The 16,717-nt window shown below is 36.5% G+C and overlaps 1 protein-coding gene across 24 annotated transcripts in view; it reads left to right on the top strand.

Moving 5' to 3' along the window:
* The window catches only part of PTPRD (protein tyrosine phosphatase receptor type D), a 1,287,856-nt gene that overhangs the window by 1,127,542 nt on the left and 143,597 nt on the right, over positions 1-16,717 (top strand). For all 24 annotated transcript variants that reach the window (XM_074569146.1, XM_074569145.1, XM_074569143.1 and 21 more), the window contains one exon: positions 15,015-15,203. In XM_074569146.1, coding sequence (XP_074425247.1) covers positions 15,015-15,203 — 189 coding nt within the window. The remainder of the gene's footprint in view (positions 1-15,014; positions 15,204-16,717) is intronic.

Raw genomic sequence — 16,717 nt, 5'->3', positions numbered from 1 at the left:
ATGGCGCCACCAAATCTCATTCAGTGGCCTTCTAGTATTCAGTGCTGCAGGTAGACAGTTTGTCTGACACGTTAAAACAATAACAAAAATGGGAGAGCTGTCATCTTGAGAATAAAGTAACCCTCTGCTAAAATCTTCCTACGTCTTAATTTCCTCCAGTGCTAACCACAGATGGGTGCACACAGTAGCAGCAAACCTCTCACCACAACACACTGGCAGAAAAGTATACACCAGCACTACACGCTTGAATGAAAGGTGTACTGCACTGGCACAGTAACCCTCAGCAGACACCCTCTGCAATTAAAAAGCATTGGAGCCACCAAGGCAATAGGCAAATAACCAAAGCTGAGAGCACCGACAAGTTCAAGTGAAATTTGAGGGGAACAAGGAGTTAACTTTGCAGCTAAAACAAAGGAGTACTTTAAATTCTCTAAAATCTTTGCTTTTGGGAGATTGACAAGTAGTTACAGCTCTCTGGGGAGGCAGTTTTGAAAAGAAGACTAAACACTGACTGAGAGACTCCTCTGCTGAAAGAAAATTGGGAAGGGCAGGGGGGAGCGGGGGGGTGGGAAGGTTCTAAAAGGCACTTGGCTCCACAGTAAAAATACCAAGAAGACCAAAGCATAAAACTCAATAAGTATCTTCTAAGCATCTGTCTACGTAGTCGTACAGAAGTAAAGATAACTTGTTACCCTACTGTAGAGAAAAATAAGGAAAGATAAAACAGAACCTTACTATAAGAAAGTAAATTTATGCACAGATGGAACAACACAAATCACTTAAACCATTAAGGGCATTCATTGTAAAATAAAATCAATATAAGATGAATGATTCAGTTTTAACACTGTTAATAGTATTAATACAGGTGCTATTCAATTTATAGAGCATTATGTGTGAGGGTTTCATATATACAGGTGCAATACTGTTTTCATGTGTTTAAAATGAATTCTAGGTTTTATAGCATGTATTCTTTTGATGCATTTCTGTAACTCCTATTAAAGTTAATTAGCATTATGTGCACATCAAGAGAAGAATAAAAACCATATGTGACTTATTGTAATAATTATTAAACTAACATCTCATACTGATTGAGAACATAGCTGTTTGCCTACTTCCCTACAACCTCCAACCGTGAACTTTCAATCTCATAACCTCTAAATAACAAAGGTAATCCAACAAGTATCAGCTAAAGCAAGTGGTGGTAGTAAGTGCTAATCTTACCATTTAGTAATACTCAACAGATGCTTTAGTGTAGTGCTAAAAGCTCAGCTCTGTTTGTGATTTAAAAAAAAAGAGAGTTATTAACCATGAATGTTGATAAAAATCCAGTGGGACTTTTAATTCGGGTTTACATGTGTACAGGTTTGCGCATGTGCATGTTAGTCCACCTGCACTGCCAAAACATCAACTTGAAAATTACCTTTTGCTCTTTTGTCTTGGTATTCTAGTACTAATTTTCAGTGTGACTTGCATGAAATGGCTACCTGTTCAGGCCCTAGGAAGCTTAATGGTTAGTGGTATGAACATACGTTAAATGGCTTCCTTGTTCTTCCCATGATATTAGAAAATAATCATTTATTTCTCTGCAATGCTGTATCTGCTTGGCATAAGAGCTAGCCCAAATACCATGGTGAAATGAAGTGTTCTTGATGATGCATGTCTAAATTGTTATGGTATTCACCGTAAAATCTAAACAGTGCCTTATGAATCTTCAGGCAGATAAGTGATATGCATACAAGTTGATGTCACTGACCGAGAAAGAGAACGTAATATTTGTCATGTGTGTGTGAAAATTTGTAAATTATCTGATTTGCTTTTGGAGTAGGAAGAAAGCATAATATGAAATAGCCTATGAAATAAAATGGCAATGAATTTAGAATATGTGACAGCTGGTTCAGCAACATACTTAAGTATATAAATAGTTCAATTACAGTCAGTTTTCTCAATGAGACTACTCATTTGCTTTAAGTTAGATAAATTCTGTAATGAAAAAGTTTTAAAGTCATTGGCAGCCAATCAAGAAATAATTTTCTGCATGTGATTATTTGGAACAGACTGCCTAGGTTTAAGAAATACAGAGCAATACTGTTTCATTATTTTTACACTTATGCAATGTTACAGAATGATGGAAAACTGATTTTAAGTGATGTCTTTTTAATATGTAGTGTTAAAACTGTTTGGAGCAGGTGCTTTTTAGATTCAGAAGTACTGTGAATGCTCTCGCTGTCTTTCATATGATAAAACTAAATACTGTAAAAAAAAAGAAATTAATTATGAAATTTGAAAAATCTACTCTAATTATATGGAGCTATAGAGATGTAACTGTACCCTTTTTTCACTATAATGGATACGTCTGCTTTGCGAAATGCTTTGCAAAATCATGCTACATAAATAATAGCTATTAAAATTATTTTTGTTACTTTCATTGAAAAGAACTTTTACCCAGGAGTTAAAAAGATAGGACAGAACGAGATCTCTGAAAGCTTCTATACCTAGTTGTGTGTACTCAGAAGAAATCGCTTAATTTACACTAAGTTACTTGCTGGCCTTGCATATGTTGTGCTTAGGTTTATTGAGCATTACTATATATATTCCTGATACATAATGGATATACACTTTTTCCTGACTCAGAATCATTAGAAAAACAGTCCCAAATTTACACCTGACGTATCTTGACTTTTAAACCCTTGATAGTTTCTGATGTCCTGCATTAAGTTTGAAACAGGAAGCAGTAACTTACAGCTGATAGTTGGATTCATTTTTACTTTTCACGGAAACTAAGATATTTTCTAGGGAATTTTTATCTCCTTTTCTGGAATGAAAAACTTTGTGTCTGAATTTATGCACAAAATAAATTATGGATGTCATGAAAGTAATTGATTTCGTACTTTTTTTTTAGATTTTGTTGTGAGAAAGATGGTTGCTATGAGCTCATTTAAAACTGATAGAAGCACTTAAGAATGCTTGCTGTCAGTTTTTCAAGACTCCAGGAGGAGAACATCTGACAAAACCATTATTTTGTTTTTCTTTTGAAGACTTAAGTTAACATCAGCAGTTCCTACGTGCTATGTGAGCTAGTAAAAATGGTCACAGGCATAGCAATAGACATGTGGAAATTTGCCAGTTACTTGCTGATAGTTTCTAAGAGCTTTCAGACATTTTGGTGCAGGGGGAGTTTTCCATTGTGTTCAGGCAACAACTTTGTGGAAGTGTTACTACAGCTATGACCTCCATAACATTGACTTTTGTGCAAACCTAGCTACTAAATACCAAAAAGTCATGTAACAAAGTGAACTTGAATATTTGCCTTGGAAAATTTTGACCTAGTGGTTTACAAAACCTGAGAAATGGAGAAAGATTTTTCTCTTGCTTTGTAGAAGTATAGAGATTGTTAAGGCCGAAATTCAAGACAGTGCTTTTCTCAAAAGTCTTGATGGTACTCTTTCAGCGTGGCTTATTGGTGGGTTTTAAAGGAAAATAAAATGTTAATGTGGGACTTTGGAAACAACAATGTTTATGGAGACATATACCTGCATCAGGTCCTGTAAAAATATGAGGGCTTAGACGTATCATATTAAAGGTTAAAAATCTTTTCCTTCAGAAAGGATTTAATACATCAGGATAAACAGTTGAGACAAACCTTTTCCAGAAGCGTAGTATTTAGAGTAAGAACACCAAAAAAATGTACCTAATATATTAGCAAGATCTTTTCCTCACATGCCAAAGGAGCTGGAAGTCTGACTGAAAAGTCAAAAACAATCAATCAATCCTTCTTTTTATAATCCCTGTTTTACTCTTTCAGTTAATACTTAGAACAGATTATGTTGTAGCACTTATTCAAAGTAGTATGCCGTAATAAAATAAAAGCAGGAAAATGTTTAGAATGCACAGAATGATTTTTAAGTCTTATTCAGGTACAAAAAAGTATTGAAATACTGTTGTGTAGTCTGAGATTTATTGCTATATATTCAAAGAATTATAGAATCATAGACTTGTTTGAGTTGGAAAGGACCTTAAAGGTCATCTAGTTCCAAGCCACCTGCCTTGGGAAGAGACACTTTCCACTGGATCAGATTATTCAAAGCCCCATCCAGCCTGGCCTTGAACACTTCCAGGAATGGAGCATCCACAACTTCTCTGGGCAATCCGTTCCAGTGTCTCACAAGCCCAAGAATAAAGAACTTCCTCCTAATATCTAGCCTAAATCTACACTCTTTCAGTTTGAGGCCATTACTGCATGTCCTATCACTACAGTCCTTAATAAAAAGTCCCTCCCCATCCTTCCTGTAGGCCCCCTTTACGTACTGGAAGGCTGCTATAGGATCTCCCTGGAGCCTTCTCTTCTCCAGGCTGAACAACCCCAGCTCTCTCAGCCTGTCTTCACAGGAGAGATGCTTCAGCCCTCTGATCATTTTTGTGGCCCTCCTCTGGACTTGCTCAAACAGATCCATGTCCTTCTTCTCTTGGGGGCCCCAGAGCTTAACACAGTACTCCAGGTGGGGTCTCACTAGAGCAGAGTAGAGGGGCAGAATCACCTCCCTCAACCTGCTGTCCACTCTTCTTTTCATGCAGCCCAGGATGCGGTTTGGTTTCTGGACTGCAAGCGCATATTGGCAGGTCATGTTGAGCTTCTCATCAACCTGACCTCCACGTCCTTCTCCTCAGGGCTGCTCTCAATCCATTCTCCACCCAGCCTGTATTTTTGCTTGGGATTTCTCTGACCCATGAGCCAGACCTTGTACTTGGCCTTGTTGGACTTCATGAAGTTCACACAGGCCCACCTCTCAAGCCTGTCGAGGTCCCTCCAGCATGTCACCATGCTTCACAGCTTGATGTCATCTGCAAACTTGCTGAGGGTGCACTTAATCCCACTGTCCATGTCTCTGACAAACATGTTAAACAGCACTGATCCCAGTACCAACCCCTGAGGAACCCCACTCATCACTGGTCTCCATTTAGCAACAGAAATTATTTCTCAATTACTATACACTATCTGATGTGCTCCCAATTGCTTCTGAAGAGTGCACATAATAATCTTAGTGCCTGACTCTCCAGCCAACAGGTAAATTAGTTTGATCTTTCTTCTCTAAAAGAAATGAGTTTTGTATTCAGTTATAAAATGAATGACAGCAGTTATTACTAATAAATCCAAGGAGAAACAGTTCCATTGTTGAAATCAGACACAACCCTGGCACTCTCAGTCAATTGTTTGTGTTTCTTCTGTGGCATAGGGACTCTCACTGAGTGGTAATTCACCACTGGACAGATTCAGATCTTCTGCTTTCAAGCATTTTACTTTCTTCATTTGTACCTTCTTCATGCAACTCATCAAGTGTTAAGTCTGTCTACAGAGTTGGCATGCAGGTTTTTTGTGCATACACTGATTTTTGATGTACTTGACACATACAGTGCTATGCTAAGATTAGTCTGTCACACTACATCTGTTTAAAGGCAGGAACCAGCTCTCCACAGCTGTTTGACTTCATTAACTGTTTTTCACAGAACTGTTTGTGATGAATTTGCAAATAAGTGTCATAACATGAAACTTTCTTTCTGTTCCTTCTCAGATGCACTTCCCCACCACCACTGCCACCCCACCTGACATCATGACTCCCTCAGCCTTCTGGCAATCCCACTGAACTGTTCAAATATTATCACAGCATTCACTTAGGCCCATGACTTACAGCTACACAAAACAGCTACTTCCTTATGTCCATGCTATTCCAGTATTCCACTGGAACTGAAACATCACTATATCTGTGTCAACAAATCATCATTTTCATTTGCAGATATTTCTTTTATAAAAAACAAAACAAAGCAAACAAAAAACCCCAACCCTCCCCTCCACTTTTTTCTAGAATGTACCTCTTGCGTTGTTAGGATCATCTTTGATCAGCTAGATGAAATTTGGTGAGAAAATTATCTTAAAAGGAACCTGTGAAAACAAAAACCTTACCTATATTCTACATAAAATCAATTTATTATTTAATAAGAAAATGCTCACAAATATTGTTGATGACAGACTGTAGTCTGTAATAAATTTCAATTTACACTGCCCGTCACAGATTTTGATTTCATATATTTTTTAGAGGTACCACTGAATTTCATAATTTGTTAAAATAACTATGATGAGCTTACAGGTGTGAACCTTGAGCTCAGCACATAAAACAGTTTTTAAAAAGCACTTTTTAGCATCCTATGCTCCTATGCCAAGCCAAGATCCTATTTCAAATTACTTTACTGACAATATAATTTGTGGTGCAATTAGTCGGGTAAATTGCAGCAGGAGTTATAGCAAAGCTGAGTAAATCCTTTCTTGTTCTATGTTCAACATCTTATGAATGAATCCCCATGCCATTCCTCATTTACAGTTCAATGAGAAATATTAGCTGCTGCTGTTAGACAAATGTGAAAGCGTCATTTTTAAAGTACCTCTCTCTCCTTCAGTCTTCCAGAAAGGCTGCTTGAGTTTGCTCAGTTGAGTTCACAGCAGTTCACTATAGCTCTCTCAAGGCCGTATGATTATTATTGTGAAAAATGCTTTGGAAGAATGCAAGTGCTAGCTCTCAGTGGAACAGAATGAGCGCTGCCTTGCATCACCAGGCCCTCTGTTCCTGCTTCAGAGGCAGGCCTCCACCGTGCTAGAAAGCATGACGGGATGTTGAGTAGTTTCTTCCATGCAATAAAGAGTACAGAAGTAATCTATCACCTATGAAAACATCATTCCTATTATAACGTGAAACGTGTTAAGTCACAGACTAGTCCCATTTACTTCAGTTTAGGGCAGCGGCAAGATTTCAGGTAGAAGTCCAAGTCTCAGACCACAGACAGTTCAAACGTTGGTTTAGGGGCAAAATAATCCATAGCAAAACTATGTTTGTGACATCACAAACCTGTGAGTCTTTCTGAGATGAAAACCTTGGAGTGCTGGCTGCCTTAGGCTTTAGAAATGGTAACATTTCTGTTACTATGTGTATGTCTTCATTCACTTGTATACTATGAAGTGTTAATATGAGATTCTGCTGTGTAAATCGATACTCATTAAAGGGTATTTGTCAGACACCAGCAATTATTGAACTCGGTCACAGAACTGTGAAAAAGCTGGGTTTTAAGCAATGTGTGTCCTCTGCTGCAGAAGAAGCTCTTCAGTATTCTTCCAGAATAGAATTGAATGGTTGTGTCTGCCCCAGAAGAAAATATCCGCTAACTTCCTTGTCTGGACATTTCCTCAAAGCTATTTTGACTTAAGTGGTGAAACTTGCCCCAAGCAAAAAAGAAATTCTTGTCTACTGTCTTCTCTTCTCCTATGTCTATCCTTCCCTGCTAACAGATCCCTAGGTGTCTTCTCAATATCTGTGAGAGAGAGGAAATGTTGCCATAGGTGGGCACAAGAGGTGAGACGGATACCTCTGTCACATTCAGGAAGATGAAGAGTGAGGTCTAGAGTACATCCTCTGTAGCCAGGCCACCAGGGAAGAACTTCACCATCCACTTAGAAAGGAAATACTTTCTTGGTTCTGTTAAAGATTCATACAGGTTCAAAGATGAGGTGTGTTTTAACGTTTGCCAGCACTTTGGATTCTGTATTTTGCTCATAAATATTAGGAATACATCATATAAGGCATTGCTTTGTTGTCTTACAGCTTCCTTGACTCATCCAGCATTTTCTTAATTGATAGACCTGTGCTCATAGTGGTGAAAAGACTTAAAAGATAAAGGCGAACAAACCACAAAAATGGGAAGATACTGTATCTGGTATTTTTTTACAGTAACCTGTCTGAAGTCATGTGTTACGAATGTTTTAAGCATGCTTTTCAGACCAATGAAAATGAACGCTGCATCAGATGTAGAAAACCTGCATCTTTTGTACCAGTAACGTTAGTGTAATGCTTAGTAATACTGAATTTCAAGGGATATCCTCTTCAAATGCATTTGCAGAGTTCATTGTCTTTTCTGACAACATAACTCTTTTTTCTCATTCTCTTCAGCAATAATAGCACTTTTATTGTTTCTCGTCATTATGTTTGCTATTTATTGAAATGCTGCAGTAACATCCAAATTGCTACATCTGTATGGGTGCATTGTTGTGCCAGGCACCATAAAGAATAACACACTGTTAGCATCCTAACCCAAGCATCTTTTGTCAAAACTTGTGGGATACAATTTCATCACGCTTATTTCTTCTTTCCTTCTTCTAAGGGACCAAACTACAGGCCTTTTGGGGCACCCTTTTACCCACTTGTCAAAGTGAAGATCCTCCTCTTTCTAAAATGCACAAGTTTGGTGCTGACTTAGAAATGCAAAAAATAGTATTATTCTCCTTTGAAAACAAGATTTAAACAAAGTTGGTGGGTTTGCCACTACAGTTCCTTTGTCAGGTCCTTAAATTTTGCAGCTGTGACATTAATGCAACTGCATTATTAAAGTGCATAGTTTATAGTTGTCAGTTTTGGCTGCAGACTATGTAGGCTGCATTAAAAAGTATTCAGTAAGATTATGGCATTGAGGAAACAAATCATCGAAAGCTGTGTAACATCACTAACAGACGTGACTGTGATCACAAGTTGAGTCCATTTGGCTGTCTTAGGCAGTATTCTCACTCCTTTAAGTTTAGGCATGTAGTGCAAATGGGGAGAAAGGAGAGAAAAGGGGACTGTATGGTCTGACAACTCCTTTGCCAGACTGCTCACTTCTCTTTTGTCCTCTTTGGTGAAGCAAAAACAAGATGCTACTACCTGCTTCTCAGTTCAAATTAGTATGTTACAACTTTATCGTGGTGATTTATTGCTTTATATTTAAGAATGAATATGAGGTAACTACTTATAAAAAGTGTCATGTATATTTACTAATATCAGTATTTTAATACAGAGTATTAATGAGTAGAAAGGAAGGGAAGAAAAAGAAAAGAATGCCTTTATGTGTTCTGGAACAAACAATCTGTATATTCAGACTACTAACACCAGAAGTGAGCTCTGGGGTACATATGAACCTGCTGCTGATCTCATTATTTACTGCTCCATAAAACTGCGTGTGATGTGAAAAATTAAAGCTTAAAGCAAAGACTGCCATCACTGCACTACTGTTATTCTTCACCCTTTATTTTTCAAATGAAAGTAAGGAGGATGTAAAAACACAAATATTAATATATTAAAAATATTGACTAGATAGAGCAATCATGCATTTTCCTAATCCTCATTCTTGGCAAGCCCCAATTTAACCCTGATTTAGTGTAATCTAAATCCTAACCCTGTCTGGAAACTAAACCTCAAATTAGAAATGGTAATCACGGAAATTCATATGGCCGCCCTTTGCCGTCCTCTTGTCTTTTATTCAACAGTGCAAAATACGTAGTTTCTTTTTTATGAACATTTGCATATGGAAAAATGTGGGATGCTGTATCCTCTCTGCTTCAAAAGTTTAGTGTTTCTTTTCCTTAATATATAATACCCCGCACTTAAAACACCACTTCATATTCTCTGCCTTTGTTTCATTACCATAATTCTGGCTGAGTCCTCTTATGTTAGATAAGGGACATCTGGCAGGAATTCTTGGATTCCCCACTTTTATATATGTATTTTTTTTAGGACGTGGCCTTTTGTATTTCCCTTTCCATTCCCAGTAAGCAGAACAGACATCCAAAAGATCAGTCATAACCAAGTTTGGGCGTGTGATGTTCAGATGATATGCTGTGCTATAAGCTATGACAGTGCCTGAGTGCAAATGTGAGAATAAACCCTTATTTTGGGGCTTGTGTTTTCATATGAGTGATGACTTGCTAGATGTTAATTCTTGTCATTCGGAATGTCATTGTTAAAGCAGGGTGAGAGGTATTTCATTGTTCACGTAGTGAGATGGGTCACTTTTGAAAGAGCTTGCTATGTGCAGTCTTTAATTTAGCAGAATTTGAGAACTGCCAAAAGGTGCAAATTCCTTTTTCCATTTTCACGTCCTTATGAAGATATCTAATTTCAAAGGCTCAACGCACTCATTTATTAAAACAGAGAACTTATTTAAGGCTAAATGCTAATAACAATGAATGTTAACTGACTTAATGCAATGTGAAATTGCTGCTTCAACATTCATACAAATGATAATTCAGTCTAAGTGGCTCTATGTTCTGTTATATAGACATTACTTTGCAATTTCCAGGGTAATTGCATACAGAGCTACTAAACAAATTTGTTTTCTTTTGCATCAAAAGTGCTTTGCACATTTCTTCAATATATGAAGCATATTTTAAATGCATGGTTTTTAGTGGGATGGGTTGGGCAGCTCATCTGTTGTTGAATACTTACTGTTAGTGAGTGTCTGATCATCTTATCAATGTCTAATTATGTTTCCTTGTGTGGTATAATTGCCCAAAATTTAAAAGAAATCCCAACAGATACCTAGATCTAGTCTCACGTAGCCATTACCTTCCTTCACTGACTTTCAGCACCACTAAGTAAAAGTATTCATCTCTGTATAGCAGCTTTGAACAAAGGACCCTGGGAAAAGAATTTATTGTGTGATCATAATTACTTTTTTTGGCAAAAATTACCTTGTAAAATATTTCAATAGGATTAATGTTTATTAACTAACACTTTTCTGATGCTTTGTATGTTTTAAATCAAAATTAGTCTTTTATGTATAATTAGAAGTGGCTTTGTTTTTATTTTTAAATTTATTCATATGCATAGTTCGTCAATAATAATAAAAAATACCAACTTTGCTGCAAAATCTTGATTTTACTCCCCTACTCTCTTTGATTTCACTGTTCTCAATCCTGAGTTGCAGGAAGAATGATTTTGAATAATACGGTCATGATGTCAAAACAGTGCAAATTATATGCTGCTGCCATCTGGAATAGTGAAAATAAAAGCTTTATTTACACTGTTCTTTGAAATAATAAACTTTATTGTGGTAGTTTATCTTCAGTATCTATAGTGTATTCTGGGAATACTCCGTGTGTGCCTTTTTATTCTGTGAGCTACAGAATGACTGAAATTTGCCTGTGGCAAAACTGTCAGTGAATCTTGAAATAGATTTTTTCTTCTTGCTGCGTAGAATGGAGAACTACCCTCCATTTTCACAATGAGAATAACTGGTTCATATAGGACAATATTTTTTAAGAGGCATAGTAAAACACTATAAGTATGTATTTTGGTCAGGCAGATTACACTGATTTAACTGCAGGTTAATATGGATATTCGGAACATAGGTGTTTTTATGGTGCAAATAGTTAATGTGGGAGGAAATACTTAAAATAAATATTACCCAGTTTTTATTTCAATTGTCCAGTCCTGAATCCTGATGCAATTACCTTGCCTTTATAATCCATAACCTACAACCAAAGTCATCACAATTTGCTTTGGGTACTTCACCTTTGCACTTCATATCCATATCATAGCAATATTATCATAAAGTACTGTAGCTGACATATTATTCACACTATTCTGTCTTCCCTGTTAAAACACGAAAGTGATTGACAAAGAGATTCAGCAAGGTGTCTGTGAAGAATTTAAGACTTTAAGACCCAATCTGTCTCTAAAAGCTGCCACTCTTCTTGTTGCCACCAGTGCATAGACACGATCTGAAAGTAGCTTTTCACAGGAAAAGCAGTCAAAATGTTAAGGAGGCCTGGCACAAACACTGAATAAAGATCCCTGTTTTTCTGTTTATCTGTGTTGTACACCTTGATAGGTTTACCATGAAGAGTCAAATCAACTGTACTGGGTTTGGATGAAATCCTCTTCTTTCTTTGGATCCAGCTTATATATCCAGTATATATGTAGGCTTGACAGTACACCTTGAGACAAAGCTTGGGAAGTTACTGAAATCTTATGAAGAATTATGTCATTTAAAAAAGAGAGATGGCAACAGCACACTTTTTTCCTGAAAAATGAGAGAAAGCACAGTTAAAGGATGAGCAGAACAGAGTTTATGATATGTAGTTGTAGCACAGCTATGTTCAGAGGTTCTTTTCTATAGATACTCTTAAAGGTAAGAATGGTTTCTTTTTGGTAGAGCATAATTTATCTTGTTGGTATTTTCAAGGCACCACTTCATCAAAATTACTGTTTACACCTAAAAGCTGTGTTTGAGTCTCTACTCTAAATGCTGTTGCATTGGTGAGGGCAGGCTCACCTCTAAGACATATACAGCAACGTGTGAAATTAGGTGTTGGACAATGTCTGTAGATACACTGAAATCTGAACGTAGAGGTTAATGTGCTTTTTCCATACATGTTGCTTGGAAGGGAAGCAATTACCACTATGATAAAACTGGCAGCAGGTAGGATTCCTACCTTGAGGTAGGAATCTCAAGGACATTGTTTACAGATAAGCAATGTCAAACAGACTGAATACACAGAGAAACAGTTTAGAAATACTTGGAACAACCATGATGGGAAACAAGGCAAGGCTGTTTCCTATCATTCTCTCCTAAGGGTTCGTGTGGTAACCTAAGGGTTCGTGTAGTAACCAGTCTTTGTAATTGCCTCTCTGTGTTGTTCAGATCATACATTCTGTGAAAAATAGCTTTCGTAAAGCTCCTCCACCAATTGGAAATGATACTAGCACAGTACTAAAGGCATTCTCTTAATGCAGGTAATAGAATGCAGCCCTGTTAAGACACCTAACAAATTCAAAGAATGTGCTCTATTTCTAAATCTCTTGTATCTGTCATCCTAAACAAAATACGTATTACATGTATGACTCACTAAGCACAAGGACAGAGAAATCTGCCCTTTAATGGCCACTCAAAATGACAGTACCAAATGGCTTTGAGAAGGTCAAGTCTGATTTAAATTGTTGATGAATTGGAAGCTAATTCACTAGAACTGAATATTAATAGGGAACAGTGGTGTATATGCTATGGTTTAGAGCCTAACAAGCATATTAATGAGCAGTAAAAAATATTTTTCTTTTCACCGTATGTAAAATTGTAGAGCTACCAATATATCAACATTTTCTAATAGTTATTTTTCTCTCAGTCGCTTACGTGGCTGAGAGTCAGTTCACTGATTTGATGCTCAGCTCTCTTGCACAGTGTGTTTGATAATCTGTCAAACTTGGTATCATCAAAATGCAAAGACAGTTTTGTACAAATCACCAATAAACTTAGAGAGAAAAAAAAGCAATTAACATCTTAAAAACTAAATCCACTGTGATAAGCACTCCAATTAGAAATTTCATTATTTCCCTGGTCTATTTTATGTTGAATATTGGTTTTTATTGCCAAATACCTGAAAGCCAGATTGGAAACAAGCCACAACTGTCAAAAATATAACGGTTCTGGCTATTTGAATCTGTTACATTGTGATGTTTCTCATGAAAATTTCATGAAGAGCATTCATTCTAAGAGATTCTATACATAAGGGGGGTGGATGGAATTTAATTACCCTGATTAAAAATAAGAAAGGAAAGCTCTTTACTACTCCATCCTATTAATATTCAAGATAGATTATCTTTTTTGTACACTTATGTATTTGCAAAAGGGAATCCAGGGTTTTCTGTATAAGCCAAGTAAGGAAGGAAAGGTCAGGTTATAAAAATCCAGTTCTGTGTCAGAAGTCAAATCTCGTCAGTTACTCCCAAAGTAAAGGGTTCATGTTTAAAAACAGACATGAAACATACCTTGCTTTGGGAAGAGCCTATAGCTAGTGAAGGATTTGACACTTAACCACTGATTGGCCGAAAGACTAGCTGTGAAGAGTGAATTTTGGTTACTATACCAGAGTAGTATCTATGTGCATTTGTATTGCAGGCAATTAAATAGCTCATAGGTGACAGCAGACCCCAGGAACTGCAGAAATTTATAGGATGTACTTGCTTGCTATACATTTTTCATAAAAGTCTGAAGACTTCCCTGAAACTATTTGAAAATACTACATATTTTGCATGACAGAGAGTTTACATTGAATAATTTCTTCTAAGATAATTTTATCCCTTAATCAATTCCATGTCAGTAACCACCGATCAAGACATTTAATAAGATATATGTTTTATAGTTAGTATTGATCCTCTTTCTTTGTTGTGTTTTTTTTTTTTTTGCTTGTCTTTTTTGAACTGCAATAAGAGCAATTATTTGCAATGAAAATATTCATACTGCTTTAATGGAAATGAAGAGCAAGATGATGTAATTCAAATACATTATTTTACCTATGCTAACTTGATTTCTGAGAAATTGCCTGATCCCACTGTTTTTGCAGTGTTACTTGCTAGCATATATCATCTTAAGAAGGCAAATTGTTCAGTATTTCTTAATATTTCGCTATTGACTGCACTAGGTGAGGATTTTTGACCATATTTGAGTGTTTTAGTTGACACAGTTGTATCCATTCAAGATTATTATGAATCTCCTGTCACTTTAACTTTGATAGCTGCATAGCTCCAATGTTTAGAGTTTCTCAGTGCTTTGCAACCTTATACTGCATTCATCCTCACAGCACTTCTCTGTAGCAGTAAAGCGCCATCATACCCAGCTTACAGATGGACAACTGAAGCACAGGGACATTAAATGTTCAGACCAACAGCACATAGGTAATAATGATAAAAGCAAGAAATATAACATGGGTCTCCGAAGTCCCTGGCCAAATCCTATACTGCATGATCACATTTCTCTATGTACTTGTCTCATGTAAACAAAGGCATTCTTACCTGTTGTTGATAGGCATGGTAATTCAATGTTTCACATAAAATAATAAGGAATCTTGCACGCAGAACAACATCGGTGTTGTAAAGTACCATTGTGGGAGTCTAATGATTATGCACTACATACAGTATCTATGCCAATTTAATGCATTTTATAAGTAAACAAAAGTTTCTAGCAGCTTTTTTATGAACTTTCTATATTGTATCACCGTTTTGATCACTGTAAGTTACTAAAAATACTGTCTGAGTATCTGTTTTTTGGATCAGTTCCTTGTATACCAACAGGGGACCCTTGAACATTAAGCAGGGTAGTGATGAGGGCTTTCAGGAGTTACTAGGTAACTACTGTGAAATCCTTCAAATTGTACATTTCTTTTGCAGAGGATCAAATTCCCCGTGGTTTCCCCACCATTGATATGGGCCCACAGCTGAAGGTGGTTGAACGAACTCGTACAGCTACCATGCTATGTGCAGCCAGTGGCAATCCCGATCCTGAAATAACTTGGTTCAAAGATTTCTTACCTGTTGACACAAGCAACAACAATGGCCGCATCAAGCAGTTACGCTCAGGTAGGGTCTTGTTACTGTTTCCACTAACGCCCAGAGTTGTTCTCTCTCACCTTTTCTTTCTTTTCTTTCTCTTCCTTTTTTTTTATTTCGTTTTTATTTATAGGTAATAATTTCTCTTCCTCTTCTCTTTTCTGTGTTACTGAGTGTGTTGTCCATGTCTGTGATGTTGTCATAGCCTTTTCTAGAGTCAGTCTCTGTGTGTTTTGCAGCTTCTGTTTACTCCACATTGCTCACTGCTGTGACTGTACTTTTTGATAATTTTTTTCTTTACTGCTTTTTGCAGTACTTGATGGATCCATTTTCTCCTCTTTCTTTCTTCTTTCCTTTTTATTTTTTTTTAACAAATTTATTTCAACATTGGACTTCATTCAGAAATTGCAAGGAGTACCAATGGTTATATTCATCAAAACCAAAACCTGCATTAGACACTTCAATTAAAATTTAAAATGTGTTTTGTGCTGTCTTTTCCACATTTGATTCCACCAAAGATTAGCCAGTTTGGACACATCTTCTTTCCTCTCACAAATACATAAAACACAATACTTCTTCCCATGCACAATTATACCTTATAAAGAAAATTTAAAAAAAAAAAAAAGGTGATCTATGGAATAAAGTTTTTTTGCTGGCTGAGCATTTTTCCAACACATTTAGCCACAGTAGTGTGCGCCCACGCTAAAGCTTTATGAATCCTACATTTTCTGGATCTACAGAAGTCTGCTTTTGGTGTAGAATCCAGCTTTTGCTGCTCTCTCTCTCTCTTTGCCCCTTGCACTACCCCAGCAGTTCTTTCACTCTCCTCCTGCCCTAGTTTATTCTTTTGCTCTCTTTAGATTTAAAAAAAAAAAACAACTCTAAATTTATAAAGTTTAAAGCTTATCCCTAAATAAGGTAATTGGGATATAATGACCTTTTTTCTTTGGCAATTGTACTAGATATCATTGTAGAATCTAAGTTGTTTAATCACGTGTCTTCCCAGAATTCTCAGCTTTTGACCTGTCCTGTGATGTTAAATCGTCTTGTTAACTGACTTTTTGCTTGTTGTCAGCAGAACTGTGTAAAATAACCTTCTGTTATTGTAAATTAAGAATTAATTTTTCACATGTGACATAGATGATTTAGTATATAAAGCTTTAACTGAAAACTTTGTACCAAATTATAAGGAATATAATAATATTTTTATGCTGTCTTTCTTCTCTCCGTATTTAAATCTCCAGAATCTATTGGTAAGTGCTTAGTTCTGAAGCGCACTTCACCCCCACTAATTTCCATATTCAGAATATTATGATTATTATGATTATGATTATGATATGATTACTATTATTATTCTTAAAATGCATGGCATGCATTTTACTAACAGTCAGTGTAGTCACCAGATCCCTATAGTGGCGCACACGCACACCTCCACAGAAATGTTGTCTTATCAGTCATAGCAACACCTAAAAGAAACAGTACACATGTATCACAGATGTAGAACAGTAAATGCCATAATTCAGCCTAAACTAGAGTATTTGTTT

This window comes from Larus michahellis, chromosome Z (assembly GCF_964199755.1).
Source record: "Larus michahellis chromosome Z, bLarMic1.1, whole genome shotgun sequence".
Lineage (NCBI taxonomy): Eukaryota > Metazoa > Chordata > Aves > Charadriiformes > Laridae > Larus > Larus michahellis.
This window is presented reverse-complemented; position numbering and strand designations above follow the sequence as displayed.